A 27,705-nucleotide genomic window follows, 5' to 3' on the forward strand; every position below is an offset into this window, starting at 1 on the left:
CAGTCATCATCACGAAGAGAAGAAAGTAGGTCACAGACCGATGCCATTTATGTCACACATTTTTGTAGTAATGTTCTACTTCGCAAGTGAAGTGAAAGCTACATGATAAGCCGCACTGTAAGAGGCAAGTATATGGATTTTGATTATTGAAAGTGTTCTTATGTCGTATCAAGTCGATGAACAATATTTTTCTCCCCTGTTGACATAGCTAGCTATTGACTTGCTGGAGGAGGGGCATTCTCGGAGGGGCATTCTCTCCAGGGTTGTCCCTCTGTTAAGTGCAGTATTGCTATCTTGCTAGCCAACTGGTCTTTGCTGTGTTTTCATAAATGCTAGCTAGTTGTTAGTGGCGAAAAGGGGGATCCCTACATTCGTCGCAACTCATTGTCGCCGTAGCTAGCGAGCCTTTACATATCTTCTTATTAGCTAACCAGTCAGGTAGTTTGAAACCTGGCAAGAATTTTTTTTTTTTAAATCATCGCTAACTAGCTATAGTAGCTACACCGCTACATTAAAACCTGACGAAGCTCATAATTTCCTAGCCGACACCCTTATGAAGATGTATCCTTCATGTCTTGTCTTTTGAGCTGCATTAGGTGCATTCATTGTGCTTTTACATCGGCATTAGCTTGCGCTATGTTAATTTATTTTACACTGTACCGATTTGCCATCAGAGTCCATAGGTAACTGTGTACCTAACTTAAGATGGTTTAAGTAACCCCTTATCGGTAATGTAACTTTGTGGATAATGTTACTTTGTGCTGTAATGTGTCGTGGTAAGAATTGATTGCATAAATGTATTTTCTATGCAATGAATCTTCGCTGCACATCTGACGTCAGCAAGTAAGTCATAGATGACGTGAATGAGGGTGGTGATATAACAATAACGTAAGATTGATAGTTTGTATGTATGTTAGTGTAGGTACGAATGCAGATTATGCAGAACCCGCATTATCACACAGTCAGCGTTAGGTATAGCGTAATTGTTTTATAACGTTTTTATATGTAGCTTGATAAATGGTTTACGCGGTATGTAGTGACATTTGCTAACCTGAACAGAGGGCTTCCTAGATACCAACCATCACAAAGGCTACGAAAAATGATTGATAGTTTCTTGCTACTCAGTGAAATACATGTTGCGAAGGTTGGGTGTTTTCTTCTCACATTTTTGTATCGTCATTGATGTTTTGTAAGCATCGTACGTAGTTCATTCGGCTAGCTAAGACATACTTGTCTTGCTTGCATGTATTACAAATTGACAATATTGCCCTTGGTTCCGTTTTTTAAAGCCCTTTGATATCAGTCAATTTCACTCCTATGTCCGATGGCTAAACGAGAAGTACAGAAGAACCTATTTCGAACCATTTAGTCAGACTTAACATTTTTTTTGTACACCCAAGTAGGCTGATTTAAATAACTGTAATACAACTTTGCGATTAGCCTAATACAGTGAACAACCTTTAATTCCAACTCGTCCGGGAGAGCATTCAATACACAAACAACTAGTCAGTATTAAGCAACTGAGTTCCTTTATACAAGAACATTTAATTTAAGAACCATCACAAAGCACATGAGCAACACAAAGTAAAGTAATGTGATGTAGCACAAAGTTCCCTTCCACATGCACTCAAAAGACATCTGAATAAGTTAAACACCGCATGCAGGGATGGATAACCGAACAGGCCTCCCGGGCCAAAACTTAAGCCAGAGCCTCTGCGTAAAGTCGGTGTTATTTACTTTGTTTGCTGTCAAATGTTTTTAGACTTTGTTTTTGTTAGTATTAGAGGTGGCTTAAATGTATCTCTTATTTGCGTTTGAAAGCGGTGTATTTTGTCAATTTGCTGTTGGCTTAAATTGAGTACCTGCGCTCTGTTAGAAAATGTGTATGTGCGCTGTAAATCCTGTTGAGGTACAGGTGAATTTAGCTGTTGAAAAAACATGTCGTTACAGTATTGTTTTGTGAGCGCACAAGACATTTTTCGGGGGAGGCTTTTACACGTCCAGGCCCAGGGGCCATGGTTTCATAATCTGTCCATGACCACATGTGAGTTGCAATCTAAATAGAAAACACATATGGGATCAATCGGTCATTTCTTGTGTGGCACATCTAATAAATACAGTCTACAAATATAACCGCTCATCACCCAGTGTTTTAGTCGAGTCACTAAACTCGAGTCCTAGTCTGAGTCATCCATAAACTATTAGATGGATTAAATCAGGCATAAAAAGACAATGTGCTCTTCTTTCCTGTAACTTTTATCTGCCATTAATGTGTGGTGATCATTCATCCCACTGCCAGACTTGTTAACTTACATTCTGAGCTGTTTTGCAGTGGGAAATACATACAGGAAACCTGTATCAAAAACTACTAATTGTACACGAATGGGTACACAGATGTGGCTAAACTCATTATGCTGTTAGCTGGCTAGCTAAACACCAAATCTCCACTTTCTTGTATTGGTTACTGGCAGAGGTAATATGTAAAAAATTGAACATTTCTCAAAATAGATATATACGTAGTTAGCGCTACTGACTTTATTGACAAGGGTCTGAAGTGATTTTTATTTAGGTGTAAAATATAAGCTATTATTATACGGCTCTTCAGAATGTTCCAAAAAGTACCGTTGATTTGAATGGGCCATCCCTACGTCATACCCATACATTAATTCCTGCTAACATACCACTGCGAAAAGATAATGACTGACCGCTGTCATTGGCAACGGGTTTTGTACTTCTAATTCACCTCTTTCATATCATTCCGCAAGAATTACGGTCATTTTAACGTAACAGACTCATGTTAATTTGAAGTCAGCAAGTAATGGGTTGCTATGCAACACCTGAAACTTCAAAGTTCTATTTGCTTGAAGAACTATTTATTTCTAAACGGGACTCATGAAACGGCAACTAAATCATTAAAAAGAGGTCGGTCATTCTCCAAAAATAATACAACCTTAAGTAAGTTGTATTATGTAAGGGATAATGTATTGTCAGGTGGTTGTTCGTCCTGAAGGGAATTATTTTTGGAGAATGACCTCCTGACAATACATTATCCCTTACATAATACAACTTACTTAACCCTTTACATTCATGGAAACATTTCGGTCATCACTGACCACTGCATGATCTCTACACTGTGTGCACAATTATTAGGCAAGTTGTATTTTTGAGGATTAATTTTATTATTGAACAACTACAGTGCTCTCGGTCAATACAAAATGTCAATAACCTCAAACCTGAATATTTAAGAAAGTAAAAGTGAGGTTTTGGTTTTCTTAGGAGAATATCTATGTCTGCACAATTATTGGGCAACTATGAGTGTGCATAATTATTATGCAACTAAATGAAAAACGACAAATTTCCCATCTCACTTGTCTATTTTCATCTGTTTAAGTAAGAATAATACACAAACAGCTCAAAATAAACAAATAAACATTTCTGACATTTAAAAAAATAAAAATAATTGACCAATAAAGTCACCCTTCTTTTCAATAACAGTAACAAGCTTTCCATTCATGGAGTCTGTCAGTTTCTTGATCTGTTGACGATCAACGTTTTGTGCAGCAGCAACCACAGCCTCCCAGACACTGTTCAGAGTGGTGTACTGTTTTCCTGCACTGTAAATCTCCTGTTTAAGAAGGCTCCACAATTTCTCAATAGGGTTTGGGTCAGGTGAGGAAGGGGGCCATGTATTATTCTTTCATCTTTAAGGCCTTTACTGGCTAGCCACGCAGTGGAGTACTTCGATGCATGCGCTGGAGCATTGTCCTGCATAAAAATCATGGTCTTTTTGAAAGATGCAGACTTTTTCCTGTACCACTGCTTGAGGAAAGTGTCTTCTTAAAACTTGCAGTAGGTTTGAGAGTTGATTTTGAGTCCATTTCACTAATTTCAACCCAAAACGGTCCAATTAGCTCATCTTTAATAATACCAGCCCATACCAGTACCCCACCTCCAACTTGCTGGCATCTGAGTCGAAGTGGAACTCTGCCCGTTACTGATCCAGCCACGGGCCCAGCCATCTGGTCCGTCAAGAGACACTCTCATCTCATCAGTCCATATCACCTTTGAAAAATCTGTCTTCAGATAGTTCTTGGCCCAGTCTTGACGTCTTAACTTATGTGTCTTGTTCAGTGGTGGTCGGGTTTAAGCCTCCCTTACCTTGGCCATGTCTCTGAGCACTGAACATCTTGTACTTCTGGGCACTCCAGGTAGGTTGCAAGTCTGGAATATGACAGCACTGGATGATAATGGGTTCCTGGTAGCTTTACATTTGATTCTTCTCAAATCTTTGGCAGTTAATTTGCGTCTTTTTTTCTCAACACGTTTCTTGTGACCCTGTCGACTATTTGCAACAAAACCTTTGACGGTTCTGTGTTCACGCGCCAATATCTTAATAATTTCAAGAGTGCTGCATCCCTCTGAAAGACTTTATACAATGTTTGTCTTTTCAGAGTCAGTTAAATCTCTTTTTTGGCCCATTTTGCCTTAGGAAAAGAAACTGCCTAATAATTATGCACACCTTGATATAGGGTGTTGATCTCCTTAGGCCACACCCTCCCTCATTTCACAGATACATAACACCTGATATGCTTACATCCAATAAGCATTCAAGTTTATACAGCTTGGAGTTGGAAAATTTGCATAAAAATTATGATATGGTCAAAATACTCACTTGCCTAATAATTGTGCACACAGTGTAGAGGAGTTCTGCTGATACAGACGCATTGGGAGAGTGGGGGCGGGGTTGCACACAGACTCAGAGTGTAACAGAGAATATGAGGAAGAGCCCTGGCAGTTTTACTTAAGGCCACTGCCAGACTAAGCCGATTTTCATACTTTCCGGAACGAATTCGGGGTTAGTCAATCGCGGCCAGACAAAGCTGTGCTGCGCTGTGCTGTGGCCACACACACCCATTGAAACTGGTGAATCTGCTGTAGTACATATGCAAGGCCTGTTGGTGGCGCTGTGAAGGGTGCTACCGGAAATGGAGAAGAAGACTCGGAGAAGAAGTAGACACAAGTTACAACTAGTTAAGTTAGTGACAGTTCAGTTTGTCGCCAAGTAGTTGACCATACTGTGCCTTATACATTTCCTATGCTTAAATCATCATTGTTCGACCTGTATGTGATGCATTATGTGCATACCTAATGAAAGTAAGGGTTTTCATGAAGTTGCTACTGTGATAGATCGTGTGTATTTAATACCACATTTTGGGCTACCTTCTAGTGCAGGGGTGCCCAATACGTCGATCGCAGGGCCAATGAGAGTAGCTCACAGAACTCAGCAAAAAAAAAAAAAAAAACGAAAATTAAAAAAAAAAAAAAAGATTTTTTTTTTTTTAAACGATTTTTTTTTAAACGGGAAAAAAAATCGCGTTTTCAGAAAAGCAATTCATCCTATCATATAATGATATTATAATGTGCCCGCTGATTGACGTGTAGACAGGCCAGTCTGCTGGTTGCTAAAAAGTTTGTTACACCATTACCGTAACAACCATAATGTATCTACCCGATCTCATAGCCTACTACAGACAAGCCCAATTGCTTTCCTTTTACCGCTGCATTTTCGTTTTCGCTGTAACTCGATTCTATGTGTAGTAGCCTTCAAAAAAAGTTTCAGTTTGAACAGTGAGTTCTAGTATGAGAGTGTGTACTGTGGGCCAAATGCCACTATCTATGTATGTATGTTAAAAGAAAATCCTAGTGTTAAAAAAAGTTACATTTCAATGTGTGGATTTTTTTTATTATAAATGTAGGCTACTAAATTGTATGGGCAATGTAATGACACTGTGTATGAAATCACATGCTGATTAGTAGCCTCTATTGTGGATGTTACTGTTGTTATTTCCAGGGTTGGTATGGAAATTAAACTCAATCTTAAATTAATTCAACTTGTCATTTAAGTGTGAAACCTAAGTGAAATAGCCCGTATGACACTGTCTGTTCCTTTTGGTATTGTACATTTTAAAAAGACACATAATGTGCGTAGTTAGTAGATCATTCTGACCCAGACACTTAAAAGGTAGATCACCATTCAGAAAAGTGTGGGCACCCCTGTTCTAGTGCTATTAGTAGTGATTAGCATGCTAAGCGGAGATTTAGCTATGTTCTGTTCTTATGTTGATACGCTGTAATAAAGATGTGTTCAATCCTGCTAAGATTTCGACTGGATGAGATATGAATGAGATCCATGTTGCCTAGTGTAATGTCCACTATTATATGTATCTAGTAATATTAGTTGTGTAATTCAGTGCAGTGCAAATTAGTCCCCATAAAGAAGACTGCTTTGGTAACTCAGTGAATAAAACGTGCCCTTCTTAGATCGTTGTTTGCCAGCCATAAACAGAACAGAAGACTTACATTTTTTCGTTTTTATTGCGATTGTACGTGACTACTTGACAGCTTCCAGCGTTCACGTGGGATAATTACGTCATCAGATTCGCGGATTCAAACCCGATTTGCGGTCAGACAGGCCCTGATAGTTTGTCAAGGTTACGTTCCGGAAAGTATGAAAACAGGCTTAGTCTGGCAGTGGCCTAAGAGAAGTTTACAGTTTTACATTTGTACACTTGAATGATATAAATAATAAAAATATGTCCTGTGTTCCTCTACATCAACTGCTAACATTACCGAGTTCATGGGTTTCCAGGGAGCACACATAGTGATGAAATGTACTTTTAATAATATTTGTAATGTAATATAGTAAGCCTATATTGTAATTTGCTTTAAGTAAAAGCATCTACTAAAATGAATACATGTAAATGGGTTCTAGGGGCTATTCTTACCAGAAGGATTGCCCTATAAGATGGCTGCATGGATTCCTTCAGTGCATGTGTGACGTTAAGGTCTGGGAGTGCTTGAATTTTCCAGGCATGTAAGCTGTCTCTGCAGACTGGAGACCTTAAGTGTGACGGCCGAGAACAAACTGTTAGCAGGCAGAACGCCCACACTTGAAACCCGCTTGTTTTTAAAACACAGTGGAAATGAATGTTGATGGAAAGTGAACTAAGGTCTATTGTTGAAGAAAATTAGTTTTAATGTTGACTCACTTTCAAAAGACAGTTTTTATTTTTGTATTTGAACTGTTCTTTGCTAGACTTTTCCTGGGTCATCCATGGGATCTGTTTTTAAAGCCATTCATTAAAATCGCATGGGGGAAAAAAAACATGTTTAAGTTCTAAGTACGTTTTCCAACCCCCTTAATATGCACACTGCCTTTAAATTCAGATGTCAAAATGTGTCATGTCAAATTCTTATTGTGCCCGTGGCCTGTGTTACTAACAACCTAAATAACAACACATATCAATCCCATAGCAATGTCACCTGCATCTTAACACAGTGGAAGGAGTTTTTCTAACTCCAAAGAATATTTTTCTTTAAGACTCACAGTAGTGAGATGGGACTGATGTACTGTAGACTAATGGACAATTGAAAATATAAAAGATGACCATGATGATATGCATACCCTAATAAACGATAAATGTAAACAAATCTAAATGAAAGAAAAATGGAATGTAAACCATAACATGCAAAACGAAGGAGGAGGTCTTAACAAAATGTTGAAATTGCATTTGCATTCAGTTTGGATGTTCCATAGTGTCTGGGTGTGCGTTATGCTTAAGTCATGGTTAAATCGATTTGTCATGGTTAAATAGTGTTGGCACCTCCGTCAAACCGTGCAGGAGTGGGCAGAGACATCTTCCAAGCGGAAGAAATCAAAAAGATGCAAAGACCCAAAATAATAATTACAAGGTTACCTATCTACTGCTGTCAACATCTGTAGCAGGCCTCTGATGTCCAGTGTTTATAATGAAGGAAAAGCCCAATATATTCATATATTCTATTTATTTAAATGATAATGTTTTTTTACTACGGATAGCTCATACAGATATGTATTGATATGAGTAGACCTCTACCAACATAACTAGGGATGCACCGATCCGCTTTTTTCACCTCCGATACCGATATCTGAGGTTTAGTATCGGCCGATACCGATCCGATACCGATATTAAAAAAACTGCGCGAAACTATGGTAACTGTATGTGTGTGACCACACGTGCGAGAGGGAGAAATGAGGAGTGCATGACATGAGATCTTGGTGCATTTTTTGCTCATTTGCTACTTAACATCATGTCTAGTCATCACTATCAATTCATAACATAGGCTAAAAATAATCACAAATAATGTACGTTCTAACTAGCGCTAGTGTTCATATTAGTTAGCAATCATATATCCGCTAGCGTCAACTTTTACGTTACATTGTAGAGGCTCAGCATGGTGACCTGTTAATGTATTTGCTGGTTCTAGTGTGTTAAATTAAAAGACCCATGATTACCAAAGCAGTATTCTTTATCTCCCTTTAATGTGCATTCATCAATTTCCATTACATGACGATGCATGTGATCCTACATATGTGTGTGTCTGCAATGAGAATGGGGACTAATTAGCACTGCACTGAATTACTTTAACATGAGTTATTGCTACACGATAACAATTACACAACTAATATTACTCGATACATATAATTGTGGACATTACACAAGGCAACATGAATCTCATTCATAGCTCATCCAGTCGAAATCTTAACAGGATGAACCCATCTTTATTACAGCGAATCAACATCAAGACATAACTAAATATCCGCTTAGCATGCTAATCGCTACTAATAGCAACGTGCACTCATAATACACTACCTTTATACTGTACATAAACATAAAAAATTACAAATATCGGATCGGTGCATCCCTAAACATAACGCAGAGAGATGGTGACAGATCAATGTGCGTGCCGCTGAATAAAGCCCTGGTTTTATAGGCGTGTAGTGTGTGTAAGGATTCAAAATTAATCTTTTGAGGGGAACCAGTGTGGAAACCAAGCCATTTTGTAACGATTGAATATGTAATCTTGTAACATAATAAAATAACTTGGTTAGATGACGTATTCATTTTACCACATGTTTGTGAACTAAGAATTGGTTGAAAATGTAAATCCCACTGCAAATAACCAGAGGGGTTGTACAGTTCTTTTTCCATAAAGGAGAGCAAATATTGTATGTTTTTACTACAGTATGTACTTAAAGGATGCTATAACGGAGCTGGAACACAGTCATGTCATTTCCAGTTCCAAGTCGGAAAACAAATGCAATATCAAATGTTGTTGCTAGCAATTGTTACCAGATGTTAGCAATATCAGTTGATAACAATGCATGACACTGTATTTGCGCCTACAAACACCGTAGCCAGAGTTAGAAGTTCGACAGCGCTGGGTGTAAGATTGATCCAATGAGACACAAATGAGACAGAAGTGCTATTAAAGTTCACGCTAGGGTTGGTAGGGGCTCGCCCGACTTTACAAGCTGGAATTCTGACTCCAGGGGGCAATCCTGTTGAGATATTGGACTTGGATCTGGGGAATTGTGACTTCCGAGTACAACTGGAACGCACCATAAAGGTTCTCTTCTCCTGGACGTTTCTCAAACAAGTGAAGTGTTAGAGTTGTTAGACTGTTGTTTCTGTTGATAGGCAACTCCAGATTGAACACCATAGAGATACTATAGACCTCATTTGAGTCTGAGATGCTGTAAACACTCAACACAAAAAAAAAAAACTAACACTTCTTCAATCTTATATCTTGGTTCTTGTAGATCATTGACCCGCTAGTGGATGGAAGGACCTGCTTTGAGAACCACAACCTGAATGAATCTCTGTGGTGAGTTTGCATATCTCACTGAAGGTGTTAGACCTTCTCTCCTGCGTCTAATTTGATATCAGTTTCAACTGTCCTGCCTGCAGCAGAAGTATCCATGTACCAAGTAAGAGATGGTGAAGTCTGTGCTGTTGTATCTGTTTCAGATCTAATGGCAGACCAAAGAATGGACATTTCTTCAACAATGAACGAGTTCATGTCCCCCAGCTCAACTGATCTAATCAGCAGCTCCATCAGCACCCCAGGCATGGACTACAACCGCAAGAGGAAGGGCAGTACCACAGACTACCAGTGAGAACATACTACACACATACTCACACATGAAGTACATACTGCCTTTGGGACTGTCTGCCTTCTGTAAGTGCACATTTTAAGAGTCTGTTTTTGTCTGTTTTGCAGAATCGATGGCTTTTCATTTGAGTGAGTATGGACAATCAGGACACTTAAAGAAATTGTGGTTCATTTTAAAGGGGCAGGAGTGTAGTTCTCTGTTTTCTATGCGGTGTATTCCCTGTGGACCCGTGACCCTCAGTCACAACCTTCTTCAATCTGATGTTCTAGTGAAATCGTATACAAGTTTAGGGGCTGTAAAAACTGCGTTCTTGCAGCTACTGCTGACTGAGCACAGTGCCATTCCCTGCCTGCTCTCTGGTGCTACAGCTCCCTCTAGTGGCTCACTTTAGTGATGTTGTCCTGATAACAACCTCACACCCTGGTGATGCCTTAATGTGTGATTTGTTTAATTGGTTTCGGTGTGATTTAATGTATCCCCGGAAGTGTTGATGGCTATATTGGCTTTCTCAAGCACATTACATTTTATTTATTTTTTGAGAATCTTTTAACCAGCAAAAGGTTTTTTGGACTTTTGGACAACTGAAATGTGTAGTCACAGTACTAGCCAAATGTCATTAAAATGTGGAAAATATGGTATACCTGCAATAAGCATGAAGTAAAATAATACATACAGAATTGTATCAGATTTCGTTGTTTCCCATGTGTATTGCATCATTTTCAAACTTTGAATGTTCCTTAGGGGTGTGCAAAAAAATCGATTCACATTTGTATCGCGATTCAAGTGCTTTTTTTTTTTTAATTAACGTTCTTTTTGGCTTTGCAAACTGTGTAGTAGGCTAACGTTACGGTTTGAGTGATGGTGAGCGCGATACAGCGAAATGGTTGATAAAAAGCTTCTGAATAGAAAGTTTACCTTTAAAAGTTGTGATGTGCAAAAGAAGCAAGCTTCACTGTTGTCTGAAAATGTCAACAGGCAGCTGGCTGAAAGCACGGAAGTAGTAGGCTTACCTTTTATTGGTAACCTAACTGTTACGGTTCATTGTTTTTGAAATAAGAGGCCTGACTTCTATGTTCACAGCAAACTTGAAAAAAAGAAAATATTAAGCCATGGTTTAACTGCACTATAGGCTGAGTCTGAAATGTGCACTTTATAATTTAATTTTGTACCGCCCTGTTTGGCAATGTTGTTTTTCAATAAAATAAAACATTGCATAAAGCAAGCCAATCTACTTCTCCATGATAAGAGCATTAAAATAAAATTTGCGATTAATTAATTTGCGATATATCGCGATTCATTTTGAGTTAACTATGACAAAAATGCGATTAATCACGATCGTTTGACGGCACTAACATTTACATACTGTGAATCAATTTTTTTCAGTCGAGAATCGTTTTTGAATCGAAAATCGATTTGGAATCGAATCGTGAGCCTAAAAATCGGTATCGAATCGAATCGTGACATTTTCCGAATCGTGCACCCCTAATGTTCCTATTCTAAAGCTAATGTGAATGTGTGTATGTTTCTTTAAGCGATGGAATGGACACAGACAAGGATAAATCGCTTGGGAGGTAAAATCATTAAGACTGTTTTCATAGAGTACACAATTTTGTGTGAGATTTCAGTGTCCTTAATTGTTTTACAAAAAGGGTGACCGTTTGAAATTAAAGTAAAGTTTTGATGTTCTTCCCACTGTTTAGAGATGAACAACAAGGCCGTATTAAAAATGCCAGGTATGTGGCTTATATTAAAGTTGTCATTTGTGTGGAAGCTTGTTATACCACTGAGCAGTTAATACAAGTGTTTAGGGAAATTAGTGTTCAAGTTCAAGTATTTATTTGTCATATACACAGAAAAACAGAGTCAGACTGGGCATTGAAATTCTTAGGACAAAGCACCGCACAACAACCTACAGTGCCTTGCATAAGTATTCACCCCCTTGGATGTTTTACCCTTTTATTGCTTTTATAAATCAGTCATGGTCAATATAAGTTGGCTTTTTGGACAAAAAAAATCACAAAAAAGCCCTCTTTAATGTCAAAGTGAAAACAGATTTCTACACAGATATGTAATTAAATAAAAACATGTAATGAAAATAAGTAATTGCATAAGTATTCACCCCCTTTAAATAGACTGACCTAATTCAACATAGGTCCAGCCAATTGGTGCTAGAAGTCTCACAATTAGTGAAATGGGGATCAGTGTGCAGTGAATGTGTCAAGTGATTGTAGTATAACGACACCTGTGTCTGGAAGGTCCATTCACTGGTCAGTATTCAGTTATCAGTATTCCTGGCTATTGTTACACCATGAAGACCCAAGATCACTCTAAGCAACTCAGAGAAAAGGTTTTTGAAAAGTATAAGTCAGGGGAAGGATACAAAAAAATGTCCAAGGCACTAAACATCCCCTGGAATTCTGATAAATCCATCATCAAGAAATGGATGGATTATGGCACATGTGTAAATCTGCCTAGATCAGGCCGTCCTCACAAACTGAGTGACTGTGCAAGAAGGAGACTAGTAAGAGAGGCCACCAATAGACCTATGACTTCTCTGAAGGAATTTCAAGCTTCAGCAGTTGAGATTGGAGAAACTCTGCATACAACAACTTGCCTGGGTTCTTCACCAATAAACGCTTTATGGAAGAGAGCCACTGTTGAAAAAAAGGATCGACTACAGTTCGCCAAAAGGCATGTGGGAGTCTCCATGGTCAAGTGGAAGAAGGTTCTGTGGTTTGATGAGACCAAAGTGGAGCATTTTTTCAAAAGTGGCTCTCTTCCATGAAGCTTTGATTGGTGAAGAAGCCAGGCAACAGTTGTTGTATGCAGAGTTTCTCCAATACCAGCTGCTGAAGCTTGAAACTTATATATACAATTATACTACAATCACTTGAGACACATTCACTGCACACTGATCCCCATTTCACTAATTGTGAGACTTCTAGCACCAATTGGTTGGACCTCTGTTGAATTAGGTCAGTCTATTTAAAGGGGGTGAATACTTATGCAATCACTTATTTTCATTACATATTTTTATTTAATTTACATAACTGTGTAGAAATCTGTTTTGACTTTGACATTAAAGAGAGCTATTTTGTGATTTTTTTTGTCCAAAAAGCCAACTTATATTGACCATGACTGATTTATAAAAGCAATAAAAGGGTAAAACATCCAAGGGGGTGAATACTTATGCAAGGCACTGTACCATAGCAAAACATAAAATAACATAACATATAAGTATAAGAGTGATGTGTAGATGTATAATAATATTATTGTGTGTATAATATTGAATGTGGAATTTGCAGGTTAACCTATATCTTAATATTCAAAACTGTGACCGGTAGTTGCTGTTGAAACTCTTTAAGATGAAGGGTTGGGTTGGAAGGATGGCCTCTGAGCTTTGTGTTTACTTCCATCTGAACTCAGGGAGGCTCACAGTCAGATTGAGAAACGGCGACGGGACAAGATGAACAGCTTCATAGATGAACTGGCAGCTTTAGTGCCCACCTGCAATGCCATGTCTCGCAAGCTGGACAAGTTGACCGTCCTGCGCATGGCCGTGCAGCACATGAAGACACTCCGAGGTAAGACAGAATTATCCACTGTGATCTTAATGGCCAATGGAGAGAATGAAGGTCACTCTCGAATAGGCAGCACTTAATCTGCTCTCTTAATAAAATGACTTGCAGTGATGACTAGCAGGTTTTTAGGGTACTAGCAAAGTGCGTGTGAAGTTAAAGTGTGAAGTTAGCAACACATGCTGACATGGGTTGCACCAGCTTCAAATGGAGGATTCACAAAATATTAATGGAGCACTAAGCAGCCCATCCTACTTTACCAGTCAGGCAGTGCTTGAGGTTACCTCTAAGGATTTACACACAAGGCTGGTCAGAAGTGGTGATAAATGCTGACGTTATGGCCATAATGTGACGGCTATCATATGGTTATGGCTTCATGTCAGAAGACGCAGGATAGTCGTGAACTAGTTCGGTTGAGAGTCCATTACAACTGCAGTCAGTCATGAACTCCTGGCTGCCTGTGAGAGTAAGGGCTCTGGGGTCATGGGTTATGGGTCAAGGCTATTGTGTTTTTCATGACCACAGCTGGTCACTGGGAGCTCTGCTCCGGTCAGCCTTTGTTACTTCCTGCAGTTCTCAACTTGTATCATCTTTTCTCCAGGGGCCGCCAACCCGTACACTGAGGCCAACTACAAACCTGCATTTCTGTCGGATGATGAACTTAAGCACTTAATACTGAGGGTGAGTTGCAATTCACACCAGTCATGTTTGTATGTGTTTTGACTTTTGGCAACCAGTGAAAAGATGTGTGACTTTCCCCTCTCTCTTGTCTCCTGCAGGCCGCTGATGGCTTTCTCTTTGTTGTGGGCTGTGATCGTGGGAAGATCCTGTTCGTTTCAGAGAGTGTTTATAAAATCCTCAATTATAGCCAGGTACATATTGTGAGCCACACGTGACCATAGTGTTGAGTCTAATCATCATGCAGTGTCATCAGTCTCACTTCTGTTTTTGTTTTTAGAATGACCTGATTGGGCAGAGTTTGTTTGATTACCTGCATCCTAAAGATATTGCCAAAGTCAAAGAGCAGCTGTCGTCGTCAGACACCGCCCCGCGGGAGAGACTCATCGATGCTAAAAGTAAAGTACAGCGTCTCTCAAGCTCTTCTAATGCTAGGGGTCAGACGCTGGGAAATGGATAAACCTGACTCTGCCCCGTTATTGCCACTCTGTCAGTTGTACAGAGAGCAATCTGGAGTGTCTGGGTAGTCACAAAAAAGGAAATTGTTGAGAAGCTTGACTGAGCTTTATAAGAATAGTGTTTTTTTTACAGTGGGTTTTCTCTGCGTCATCCTAAGGCTTGCTTTGTTAAACTGTGCAAAGATGAATCTTCTTTGATAGGCTGCCTTTTAGGTGTTAGAACTCAACTTACCATTTAATGTAGCTCTTCTGTTTTTCATGACTGAGAGTAAGAAGAAAGTAGTTTCAGTATGGGCAGTGGTGGTGACTAACTGAAATGTAAACAGTAAGGGCAGTGGTGGTGACTCGAACTGAAATGTAAACAGTAAGGGCAGTGGTGGTGACTAACTGAAATGTAAACAGTAAGGGCAGTGGTGGTGACTCTAACTGAAATGTAAACAGTAAGGGCAGTGGTGGTGACTCTAACTGAAATGTAAACAGTAAGGGCAGTGGTGGTGACTCTAACTGAAATGTAAACAGTAAGGGCAGTGGTGGTGACTCTAACTGAAATATAAACAGTAAGGGCAGTGGTGGTGACTCTAACTGAAATGTTAACAGTAAGGGCAGTGGTGGTGACTCTAACTGAAATGTAAACAGTAAGGGCAGTGGTGGTGACTCTAACTGAAATGTAAACAGTAAGGGCAGTGGTGGTGACTCACTGAAATGTAAACAGTAAGGGCAGTGGTGGTGACTCTAACTGTAATGAATGTAAACAGTAAGGGCAGTGGTGGTGACTCTAACTGTAATGAATGTAAACAGTAAGGGCAGTGGTGGTGACTAACTGAAATGAATGTAAACAGTAAGGGCAGTGGTGGTGACTCTAACTGAAATGAATGTAAACAGTAAGGGCAGTGGTGGTGACTCTAACTGAAATGTAAACAGTAAGGGCAGTGGTGGTGACTCTAACTAACTGAAATGTAAACAGTAAGGGCAGTGGTGGTGACTCTAACTGAAATGTAAACAGTAAGGGCAGTGGTGGTGACTCTAACTGAAATGTAAACAGTAAGGGCAGTGGTGGTGACTCTAACTGAAATGTAAACAGTAAGGGCAGTGGTGGTGACTCTAACTGTAATGAATGTAAACAGTAAGGGCAGTGGTGGTGACTCTAACTGTAATGAATGTAAACAGTAAGGGCAGTGGTGGTGACTCTAACTGAAATGTTAACAGTAAGGGCAGTGGTGGTGACTCTAACTGAAATGTAAACAGTAAGGGTAGTGGTGGTGACTCACTGAAATGTAAACAGTAAGGGCAGTGGTGGTGACTCTAACTGTAATGAATGTAAACAGTAAGGGCAGTGGTGGTGACTCTAACTGTAATGAATGTAAACAGTAAGGGCAGTGGTGGTGACTAACTGAAATGAATGTAAACAGTAAGGGCAGTGGTGGTGACTCTAACTGTAATGAATGTAAACAGTAAGGGCAGTGGTGGTGACTCTAACTGTAATGAATGTAAACAGTAAGGGCAGTGGTGGTGACTCTAACTGTAATGAATGTAAACAGTAAGGGCAGTGGTGGTGACTAACTGAAATGAATGTAAACAGTAAGGGCAGTGGTGGTGACTAACTGAAATGAATGTAAACAGTAAGGGCAGTGGTGGTGACTCTAACTGAAATGTAAACAGTAAGGGCAGTGGTGGTGACTCTAACTAACTGAAATGTAAACAGTAAGGGCAGTGGTGGTGACTCTAACTGAAATGTAAACAGTAAGGGCAGTGGTGGTGACTCTAACTGAAATGTAAACAGTAAGGGCAGTGGTGGTGACTCTAACTGAAATGTAAACAGTAAGGGCAGTGGTGGTGACTCTAACTGAAATGTAAACAGTAAGGGCAGTGGTACTGACTCTAATTGTAATGGCTGCCTGCTCTCTCCTCTCCCAGCTGGCCTTCCTGTGAAGACAGACATCACTCCCGGCCCGTCTAGACTGTGCTCAGGGGCCAGACGCTCCTTCTTCTGCCGGATGAAGTGCAACCGACCCTCTGTCAAGATGGAGGAAAAGGACTTCTCCTCCACCTGTTCAAAAAAGAAAGGTTTGTCCTTGTTGCAGAGCTAGAAAGCCTTGAGGGGTTGTTGAGTGAAGGGCTGTGTGCTCATAATTAGTATTCATTCAATGGTGTTGTGTGTCACTTTGTATTTGTAGGTTAATTACAGCATCACAAAATGATCACTCTTCACTGAATGGGGCATTGTAGGTCATGCATAACACTAGTCTAATTACAAAGCCTTGTGAAAAACGAGACTTGATTAATATTGCATTGTGCAAGGTACACGCCTGGTCATGGTTCTCCCCCCTCTTGAGGTCTTGAAATGCCTTTGCTGTTTTATTGTACTGGCCATAGTTTACAAGCTAATCACACTGCTTTCTGTTCGGACTTTAAGCTGACGACAAGAGCGATGTTAAAATGTGTTATTGTGTGTGTGTGTGTGTGTGTGTGTGTGTGTGTGTTTGCGCAGCTGACCGCAAGAGCTTCTGCACCATCCACAGCACAGGCTACCTGAAGAGCTGGCCGCCCACCAAGATGGGTCTGGACGACGACAACGAGCCTGACAATGAAGGCTGCAACCTGAGTTGCTTGGTGGCCATTGGCCGTCTGCACCCTCACATTGTGCCCCAGTCCATGAATGGAGACATCCGTGTCAAACCAACTGAATACGTCTCTCGCCACGCCATTGATGGCAAATTTGTGTTTGTTGACCAGAGGTGAGTGTGAAATGGTGTAATGCTATCCTCTGGTTTACCAGAGGTTAAACAGCATAGAGTTGAGCGCCATAGCAGTGCCATAGAACTAATAGGCACAAGAGTGCACTTAAACAATGTCAGTGAAACCCTCAAAAGTACACCACACACAGGATCACCACATTATGCAGTGGTAAACGTTAAGACTAATGCTGTAACTCTTATTAGTCTATAGGGCCTTATACATGTGCCATTGAGATCAGATCAGTTTATCGTATCGTATTCGCGTGTAGGTGTGAAGATTTTCAAGGGAAACGGCTCTTGTCGTTACCTGTATACATGTGCAAAATGTAAAGCGGTTACATTGCCTCGGGCATGCGCAAAGACCACGGAGATGTGCTCCCACCTGGTTTGTTTACTAACAACATCAACGTGGATCCGCATCGGGCACAGGCAGTGCAGTGGCTTAAAGTTCCCTTCTTTCTATCAGCATATAGTGCTTAATATTTTTCTTTGAATAACCACTCTCGGATGGAAAGAAAACGAGTCTACGCGTGGATGTGTTTCAACAACGGTAGAAAACTGTGTTTGCTCCGTCTTTTACTGGACTCATAATTATATGACAGTGGTATTAGTTACAGTTGAGACACCCGAAATAACTTGCATGCGCAGCAATCCTGAGACGTGATTTTTAGTTTGCACATGAATACTAACGTCTTCTTTGATCCCAGGAAATTTGAGCACATAACCCATCTCCCTTACGGAGATATTGGCGAAAGTTAACCTACTTCATTGCAAACGTCTAGTTTTTCAAACGTGTCTAGTTTTTGTGCAGTAGTGAATAGAGTCTCAGTCTACTAGGCTACACCATACATAGCATATCATGTTTGTAGAAAATGATTAAGGTGCAACAAATGCCAATAAGCATATTTCAATTAAATGATTCACATTGCAAGCAAAATGGTGCGGCTGGAGCACAGGGAGGGACAACGGTGACGCAGTTTGGATGTAGCGACAAACATTTATGCGCTGTAACAAACAGTGTTAACCAGTATGTGAGTAACGTGGCTTTTATTAAAACATAGCGTGTGTAATGTGTAGCTATTTCATTCCGTTTATTAACCTTTCCGGCTGTCTGTATTACTAGCCAGCAGCAGACGTAACGGAAAGGGAGCATTTTACTCCCCGGCAATCTCTCTACAAACTTCCATACAGACGCGGGATCAGCAGAGGAAAATCTACTTTCCTTTTGGGAGAAACCAGGCCAGTCGTTCCCACGACTACAGCACCTTGCAAAACGAATTATATGCGTTCCAGCAACAGGTGCTGCGAGTGAGCGCTCCTTCAGTGCAGCAGGGCGCGTTATAGAAGCCAGGCGAGAGCGCCTGAATCCTGACACTGTAGATGCTATTTTATTCCTGCATAGTGCTAAGACAAATTCTAAATAGAACGAAGGTTAGGCATATCAGCAGAGGTATATTTTGGTTACATTAGGATGGCTACGTTTATAGCTTGCGTTTTGGGCGCACCACAATGCCAAGAAGTTTGTCGCGACTGTAATGGCATATTTCATTGTGGGGGTGATTGATAGTTTAAGGCTTACGAGACACGGTGTTTTCTGATGTTTTACTGAGTCCTCTCTGTCTCTATCACACACACACACACACACACTAACGGAAGCAAAAAAGGTTTAAATTAAGTGACATCCCTCAAATGTCGCGTCTCCCGCAAACCTGCAAGCTATGAGTCAGCTGTCAGTATTGGAAGAAGCCTTAACGTCGAAGATGAAACTTCCTGGGTTATTTTGTTTCGTTAGGCTATTAGTTATATTTTAAAACAGCCAGTCATTGTAGCCTACCACTGATGGAATAAGGAATTTCAAAGAGATGATGGAGTGAACTTTCTAGCCTCCTGTCACCGTCTCCCCCCAGTCACGCACGGCCTCCCCCATGACACATCGGCCTGATTTGACACGCCCTTTTGTAAGACGAATTAACGTGGTAAACCACCTCTCTCGAAAGGCTCAGACGATCGGCGGAAAAACTAACGGTTTACATCTAGACCCCTTATACATGAGGCAATTGTAACACGCTCGCGAGTTTCTATCGTGGTAGGCGCAATGTAACCGCTTTACATTGACGCATGTATAAGGGGCTTATGTCACTAAACGGTCCACAAAATCTGGACATAATTTCCAAGATCCGCTTTAACAATGTGTTTGAAATTAATGTATCTATTTTTAAATTGTCAATAATGGTTTGATTTACAATTAATTAAAGTTTTTGTCTTTTTATAGGGCCACGGCTATACTTGCATATTTACCCCAGGAACTTCTAGGTACTTCCTTCTACGAGTATTTCCACCAGGATGATATTGGACACCTGGCAGAATGTCACAGACAAGGTATCAGTATTAGTATTTTCATTAGCTTTATTTGACAAGACTTTCAAACTTTATTTGAGTTTTAAGTGCTCATTGTTTTAAGTCTTGGCAGTACTGATGTGCAGGTCAGGTTTCTTTACTACCCACATCCATGATAGCATCCCTAGCAAGGAGGAAGAGAAAACATTTTTGTGCACGTTTAAAAAAAAGGACAGACACTCGTCTAGACACTTAATGGAGCACCAGTGATGGCTGAATAGCCTGAGTGCAGTTTTGAATCCTCATGGGCTAATTCAATGTAGTCCAAACCGGGCATTACCAGAAGTGAACCAACACACTCTCTTTCTCTTACGCACACACAAACCCACTCTCTCTTTTTCTTAAGCACACACAAACACACTCTCTCTTTTTCTTAAGCACACACAAACACACTCTCTCTTTCTCTTGAGCACACACAAACACACTCTCTCTTTCTCTTAAGCACACACAAACACACTCTCTCTTTTTCTTAAGCACACACAAACACACTCTCTCTTTCTCTTGAGCACACACAAACACACTCTCTCTTTCTCTTGAGCACACACAAACACACTCTCTCTTTCTCTTGAGCACACACAAACACTGCATTTCCTTCACATCTGTGACATCTGTTCACTTAACAGGGAACTTCAGCAAAGTACTAATTTAATCTACATGATCTGTTTTGGTGGTTTAGGCTCATCTAGACAGACAGCTACAGATACCATTGAGGGGAAAACAACTCTTAAGCTTTTAAACAGCTATGACCAAAACCACTATTGCAAATTGACTGCACAGGACTATGCTATAATTATAATTAAGGGTGTATTATACATTATAGGCTAGTATGAATCACAGCAGAAAGGTAGAAATCCCTTTGAATTTCATAGATCCCAAGTGACGTCACTGTGTCTAAGCGCCGCCATCTTTGTGACCGAAAGTCTAGCTGAGCGCCATTCGCAACATAGACACAGTCGGTCCAAACCCACAGAAAGTTAAAAATGCCCGGCATATGTTGTGCTGATGGATGCGACACCAGTCGCGAAATTAACCCAAATAAACAATATAATTGTATACCAAAAGATTTAGATCGGCGGAATAAATGGTTAGCTATAAATGGTTGGCTGCAAATTAGAAGAGACAAGTAGCAACAGCTAACTCCCGATTGTACAATCAACACTTTGTATTTTCCTGCACCACTATCCATGGAGATGTTTATTTTGTGTTCAGAGCCTGGGAGTGACTGACATGTTAAGTGAAATGCAGCACGTCACTACAATCGTGAACAATTGCTGTGCCTTATCAGAGCTAAACTCTCCTGACTAAGCTAGTGTGCTAATAGTTAGCATGCTGCTAGCGAACTTTACTAAAGACTTAAGCTACACCTAGCTAGCCCACATTGGCACTCTTAACCACCACTAAAATAAATCGGTTGATAACTGCTGTTTGAGTAACGTACATGTCCTGTGATGACATACATGTGTTTTGTCTCCAGATGCCATTTATTGCTAGCCTGGTGACACCAGCCTACGTATTTCCGCCTGAATTGATTTCAAGCTCATACTCAGTCTGGCCCAACCCCATTGACAATCGTCTCCAGAACTCAAAATTTTGCAGGACCAATCAGCGAACAGTTCAGAGCTGTGACGCAAAACTCGCCTTGGAGGAAAAGACACGAAAAGCTATCGGAAAAGTTGTCTCAACTCTCGAGAACATCAGAAAATTAAAAGGAGAACAAGAGTATTTTCTTGTAAGTTTTATGATTGGAAAGGACGTCGTAGCTCTTCTCCCAACTGGCTTTGGGAAGAGTTTAATCTACCGAATGCTTACTAAACGTTGCTGATTGGTTAAGGGAACTCCAATGATTTTAAACCTCAAGATAAGCACCCGCCCATCTCGGAAACCAAAATGCATTGGGTTGGCCCAGACTGAAAGACGGAATGAAATGGAGTCACAGGCTGGTAATGGCCAGGCTAGTTGTGGCAGACTTTAAGGGGCAAAATAAAGTTGACGGTAGTCAATATGGATCGCAGCCAATAATTGATGTTTTTTCTCAATATCGCCGTCTTTCTGCCTCATTCAGATGTGCCATGTTCTTAGTCATGACTGTTCGCTAGCTAACTATGAAAGCTAACTTACTAAACACTGGAATTAAAAAATACTACTTTTAAAAAGTTTAAATTTGAAGAGCCTATCAATAGAAAACAATACAGTTAATATATAACCGTTATTATTATCATTATATGATTACTATGTATTATTATGTATGGCTTACAAGCTACTATTGGGTACAAAAACCATAGATATCTATATTAAAGGCTAGATATCCTGCCTGCGTTTCTGGCCGACGGAGTCGAATGTCCGCACATTTTGGCCATTTTGAGGACAGTATAGCTCACTCCCCCTTAACATTGTGTTGGTAGTGGTACTTTTTAAATAACCAGAACTTGCTCAATTTTCAACCGATTTTCAAACGGGTTGGTTTGTTATAAACGTAAGATATTTCTTATGGCACTACATACTTGTGAAGAATTATAAACATGGGTTTTCATATGAAAATAACATTGACAGGTCTCTGACAGGTCTCGTTTCAGGGGAGTGTTCAATAGAGCAGATTGCACAAAATTCTGGCATCTTCATTGGCAATAAAGTCAGCAATTTCCTGTCAAAATCATAATGTAAGATGTTTAACAAACCAACCCGATTGGAAATCATGTGCAACTTCAGTTTTATTATGTGCAACTTAAGTTATATTGAAAAGAAAGAACAATTACTCGCCAATTGATGTAAAATGACTTATAGCTACACAATAGCCGTGCTACACAATTAAGATGCACATTTCAACATGTTCAAGCATTCAGAATTATTACCAAGATAATGACGATTGTAAATCAAGTAATTTGTAAATCCGTCAAAATTTCCGCAAGATAAGAGTGTAAACGATTGTGAAGATCACTGACGTTACCTAACGTACCACTGATCCCTACCGGAAGCTATTCCGTCCTCAAAATGGCCTCCTGTGCGGACATTCAAGAGTCCGCCATAATCCATCTAGCCTTTATCTAAGATCTATTACAAAAACCGTATAATACAATGGGAATACTGGTTGAGTCGGTCCCAAAGATGACGGCAGGCTTCACGGAAGTGACGTCTTTGGGACCCATGAATACATAGACTTGCTACACAATTCGGAGCAAGGCTGCCTCTTCCTCTAGGTTATTTCTTTCTTACTCGGAACACTGCTCTGTAGTTTGTTTGACCCACCTGAACCCAGAGTATTTTCTGGTAAGCCTATTAGAACTCGCAGGTGTTTGGTCATCCCGCACATCTCTACTGGCCAGAGTTTGATGTTTGATGTGTGTCTCACACTGGTCTCACACTGGTCCTATGTGCATTGGCAGTGCTGCAGATGCGGGAGAAAATCAATACAAACTGTTACAAGTTCAAGATCAAGGATGGCTCCTTCATCACCCTGAGGAGCCGCTGGTTCAGCTTCATGAACCCCTGGACTAAAGAGGTGGAGTACATCGTCTCCACAAACACCGTGGTCTCGTAAGTCGCACTACATTCCGTTCCTAAGACTGTCGAATAAACATATATCAGTATGATGTAGCCTGTCTGTTGTTAAAGGTGAAGTGAAGTTGAGTACCTCCATAATCTACCATGGCCTTACAATAAACAAGTACATGTGTACACATTTCTTTGCTTATAAATATATTTCCATAACCTAGAATTGCTTTCAGAAGTCTTGTCTGTGGCTTCAATGGATCTATAGGGTGTATGCATCTCAAACAGGTCTTCTTCTTTTCACAGAGGGAGTGTGCTTGATGGAGCAGACCCCAATTACCCCCAGCCTGCTTCATCGCCTCAGAGTATGGACAGCAGCGTGTTAACGTCAGGCGGTGATGGTGAGCGTCATCCTCAGTGCTCATCATCTCCATGTGGTTTCTCATCATCTCCATGTGGAGCTCTTCTGGCAGTGTCAAATCTTCTAGTCAGATCTTCTAGTTTGTGTTAGAAGGAGTCTACGCAGAATCTGTATGTCAAGTGCAAACAAGAGGCCAAATATGTAAGGATTGTGTAGAGGCAGTAATATACTGTGTATCCATTATTGCCAAACGAATATTTTGGTAACAAAGTAACTCCAAACTTAATGCTCTTGAGTTGTCTTGAGTTTAGTGATGCAGACGGCAAGAGAGGATGGAGATGTGAAGTGGTGTTGATGGGTCTGGCATGTGTGCCCACAGGTGGTGGAAAGCGTGCGCTGCAGATAGTGCCGGGCATTCCAGGGGGCACTCGTGCCGGAGCCGGCAAGATTGGCCGCATGATCGCTGAAGAAGTCATGGAGATCCAGAGGTGAGGGAAAGATAAATAAAGATCTCTGTGTGCTTTGATCTCTCAGTGCAGAGAACTGTGGTGAACTGTTGTATTCTCATAAAGCATCCCACCCTGAAGTGACGTCACGTCCTCCTTTGTGTCTGCTAGAATTCGAGGCTCGTCTCCCTCAAGCTGTGGGTCCAGCCCTCTGAACATCACCAGCACACCCCCTCCGGACACCTGCTCGCCTGGGGGAAAGAAGGTGAGAGGAAGGGTGCTCTGGAGCTCCAGCACCACACACACACCACTAGAGCTCCACACACACACACACACACACACACACCACTGGAGCTCCTCACACACACACACCACTGGAGCTCCTCACACACACACACCTCTGGAGCTCCACACACGCACACACACACACACCACTGGAGCTCCACACACACACCACTGGAGCTCCTCACACACACACACACACACACACACACCACTGGAGCTCCACACACACACACACACACACACACACACACACACACACACCACTGGAGCTCCACACACACCACTGGAGCTCCACACGCACACACACACACACACCACTGGAGCTCCACACACACACACACACACACACACACACACACACACACACCTCTGGAGCTACAGCATCACACACACACACACACACCACTGGAGCTCACACACCACTGGAGCTCCACACACACACACACCACTGGAGCTCCACACACACACACACACCTCTGGAGCTCCAGCATCACACACACACACACACACCACTGGAGCTCACACACCACTGGAGCTCCACACACACACACACCACTGGAGCTCACACACCACTGGAGCTCCACACACACACACACCACTGGAGCTCCACACACACACACACCACTGGAGCTCCACACACACACCTCTGGAGCTCACACACCACTGGAGCTCCACACACACACACACCACTGGAGCTCCACACACACACACACCACTGGAGCTCCACACACACACCTCTGGAGCTCACACACCACTGGAGCTCCACACACACACACACACACACACACACACCACTGGAGCTCCACACACACACACACACACACACACCACTGGAGCTCCAGCATCACACACACACCACTGGAGCTCCACACACACACACACCACTGGAGCTCCACACAAACATCACTGGAGCTCCACACACACCACTGGAGCTCAAATACCACTGGAGCTCCAGCACCACACACAAACACACACACTCCTCAGTATGCTGCTCTTCCCTGATTGGGATAGAAGTCATTACTGCAAAGTCTTCATGTCTGATGGAAGTCTTTGCTTTATTTTGCTTAGAACACAGATTATTATGTAGCCTGGATTGTGGATTGGGGAACCTGGATGTGAACCTAAAGTGACGTCTAATCACTTGCTGTAATGTGAATATGTGGTGGAGATGATTATGCAGCTGTAGGAGATGTTTTGCTTTCTCACCTTCTCAAGGTTCTGTTTCTTTGTGTCTGTTTCAGATTCAAAATGGGGGAACTCCAGACCTTCCCTCTGCCGGAATGGGGCCAGATTCGATAGGATACCCATACTCCAACAACTCCATCATGAGTAAGTTATGTGTGTGTGTGTCTGTCTGTCTGTCTGTCTGTCTGTCTGTCTGTCTGTCTGTCGTGTCAGAGGTGTGGTAGAGAAAAATGTTTCATTTGCCGGACATTTTAAGGATAAGCCGGCCAAATATCTATTTCTGCTTCTAAATTAGCCTACTGAAGAAAACTGACTGCATGCGTAGCTTAAATAATAACATTATCAGGTAGTTTAGAATGCAACATGTTTATTTGCCTAAGTTTACAATGGAAAAAAAAACATTAATGTCTGATGCGCGTCAATAAGTGGCTTTTAATCGCAACCTGCTGTGGCGTTAAATTGACCCCAACATGGCCCCAACATGGTCATTGCTCTGACTATGTTCAATGAGAGCAGAGATTCTAAAATTATTCGACCCTCTTGTGAATCCGTTGTGTCATCCTGCATTTTCGCAGTGCTAACAGAACATTTTACTGTGACTATCAATTACCTCGCACCGGAACTTGTCACTCCATAACGACATAAACGCCCGACATTTCGGCTTTTTCTCTGGTGAAGCTGTTCGAACATATAGGGCTTCACATATTTAGTGTTTGGAAAGTTCACTTTCTACATGAAATAGTTCAGTACATAGTTCATAATTCAAAAATTTTGACTAAGTTCACAGCTCCCAAAAAATAACTTTTTCAGTTTGTTTTTTTCAATATGCTGCGAGCTATAATTTTTCAAAATCTCTATATGTCTGCAATATGTCTGAAACGCGTTCAGACGCAACACTGCAGTGTTACAGGTTCATCCTCGTCAGACGGTTTACCCTCATCAGTTGAGTTTGGCCTCTGAAAAAAGCTTTTAAGGCTAGTCTGCTTGGCCATGTTTGATCCTTCTCACTCAGTTCGCTCCTTTGAAATGCAGCATATGCGTGTTGTTTAGTAACTTTCTAACGGCAGATTAGCCTGTTCCTTTAAAACATAATAAGGGCAGTGCACGTTTGCTTTATAGGCCATTATATTAGGATTGTTGCCAAATTCAGATTGTGTTTGCGAGAAGAGATTTATAAGAAATTCCAACCAGACAATTTGACCGGTGAGCTCTAATATTTTCGGACATTTAAAAAAAATTTCGGACAAAGGCCGGCAATTACCGGACAACGGAAACGCTGGTGTGTGTGTGTGTGTGTGTGTGTGTGTGTGTGTGTGTGTATGTCTTGCAAACTCAAAATGATCATCCTTGACATGTCCTTTTTCACCCCCTCCTCCAGGTGACAACTCCCACCTGAGTATCGACATCATGGATGACCCTGGCTCCAGCAGCCCCAGCAATGACGAGGCAGCCATGGCCGTGATCATGAGCCTGCTGGAGGCTGACGCTGGCCTGGGGGGCCCAGTGGACTTTAGCGACCTACCCTGGCCCTTGTGAGAGGAGGCTGGAGGCGCTGCTGGACTGCAGGGAGTGGGGTGGGGGGGTGGGGTGCTCGGGGAGTGGTGGTCCAGGCCCAGACATGGAAGGCTGGCACCTATGGAAGCTATCAGCAGGAAGCATGCCCTGTGCTGCTGAGGATGGGAGGTGCAGGGCTGGTGTCAAATAGGAACTCTTCTATACACATTCACACTCACACACACGCTTCAGTTCACACATACGCCTTCCCCTACCAGACGTACCTCCATACTGCCTGTTCACAACAACATGCAAGTTAAGGCCCTCCTGTCTTCTCTTTTGACTGGATCCGTCCCCCAATGCTCTTATCCCTTGAAGAAAGTCTCATTTTTGTTTTGGTGTTCTGATGTTTTTACACTACAAATGGTTTCAATGTTAAATATTCTTTATGTGAATTGTATCAAATCTTGTAATTCTATCATGTAAGAAATATTAATGCAAAGTATATATGGTAAAGTGTATTGTATCAGCAGTGAGATATTTTTAAAATAAAAGGTATTTGTTTCTCTTGCTATTGAAACAAAATGTCTCTTGTTCTTTTGTGG

The 27,705-nt window shown here is 41.3% G+C and overlaps 1 protein-coding gene across 1 annotated transcript; it reads left to right on the forward strand.

The window, feature by feature from the left end:
• Positions 1 to 27,210, forward strand: bmal1a (basic helix-loop-helix ARNT like 1a). The gene is made up of 19 exons (XM_080842812.1): positions 1 to 124; positions 9,644 to 9,708; positions 9,852 to 9,996; positions 10,105 to 10,125; positions 11,530 to 11,568; positions 11,698 to 11,730; positions 13,424 to 13,581; positions 14,177 to 14,256; positions 14,355 to 14,447; positions 14,534 to 14,651; positions 16,626 to 16,775; positions 17,200 to 17,446; positions 19,719 to 19,825; positions 23,224 to 23,374; positions 23,636 to 23,730; positions 24,070 to 24,178; positions 24,308 to 24,401; positions 25,663 to 25,750; positions 26,985 to 27,210. The coding sequence occupies exons 2-19, from the start codon at positions 9,696 to 9,698 to the stop codon at positions 27,140 to 27,142; spliced, it is 1,899 nt and encodes a 632-aa protein (XP_080698938.1). The 5' UTR covers positions 1 to 124; positions 9,644 to 9,695; the 3' UTR covers positions 27,143 to 27,210.
• The last annotated feature ends 495 nt before the right edge of the window (positions 27,211 to 27,705 follow it).

This window comes from Sprattus sprattus (assembly GCF_963457725.1).
Source record: "Sprattus sprattus genome assembly, chromosome: 7".
Classification (NCBI taxonomy): domain Eukaryota; kingdom Metazoa; phylum Chordata; class Actinopteri; order Clupeiformes; family Clupeidae; genus Sprattus; species Sprattus sprattus.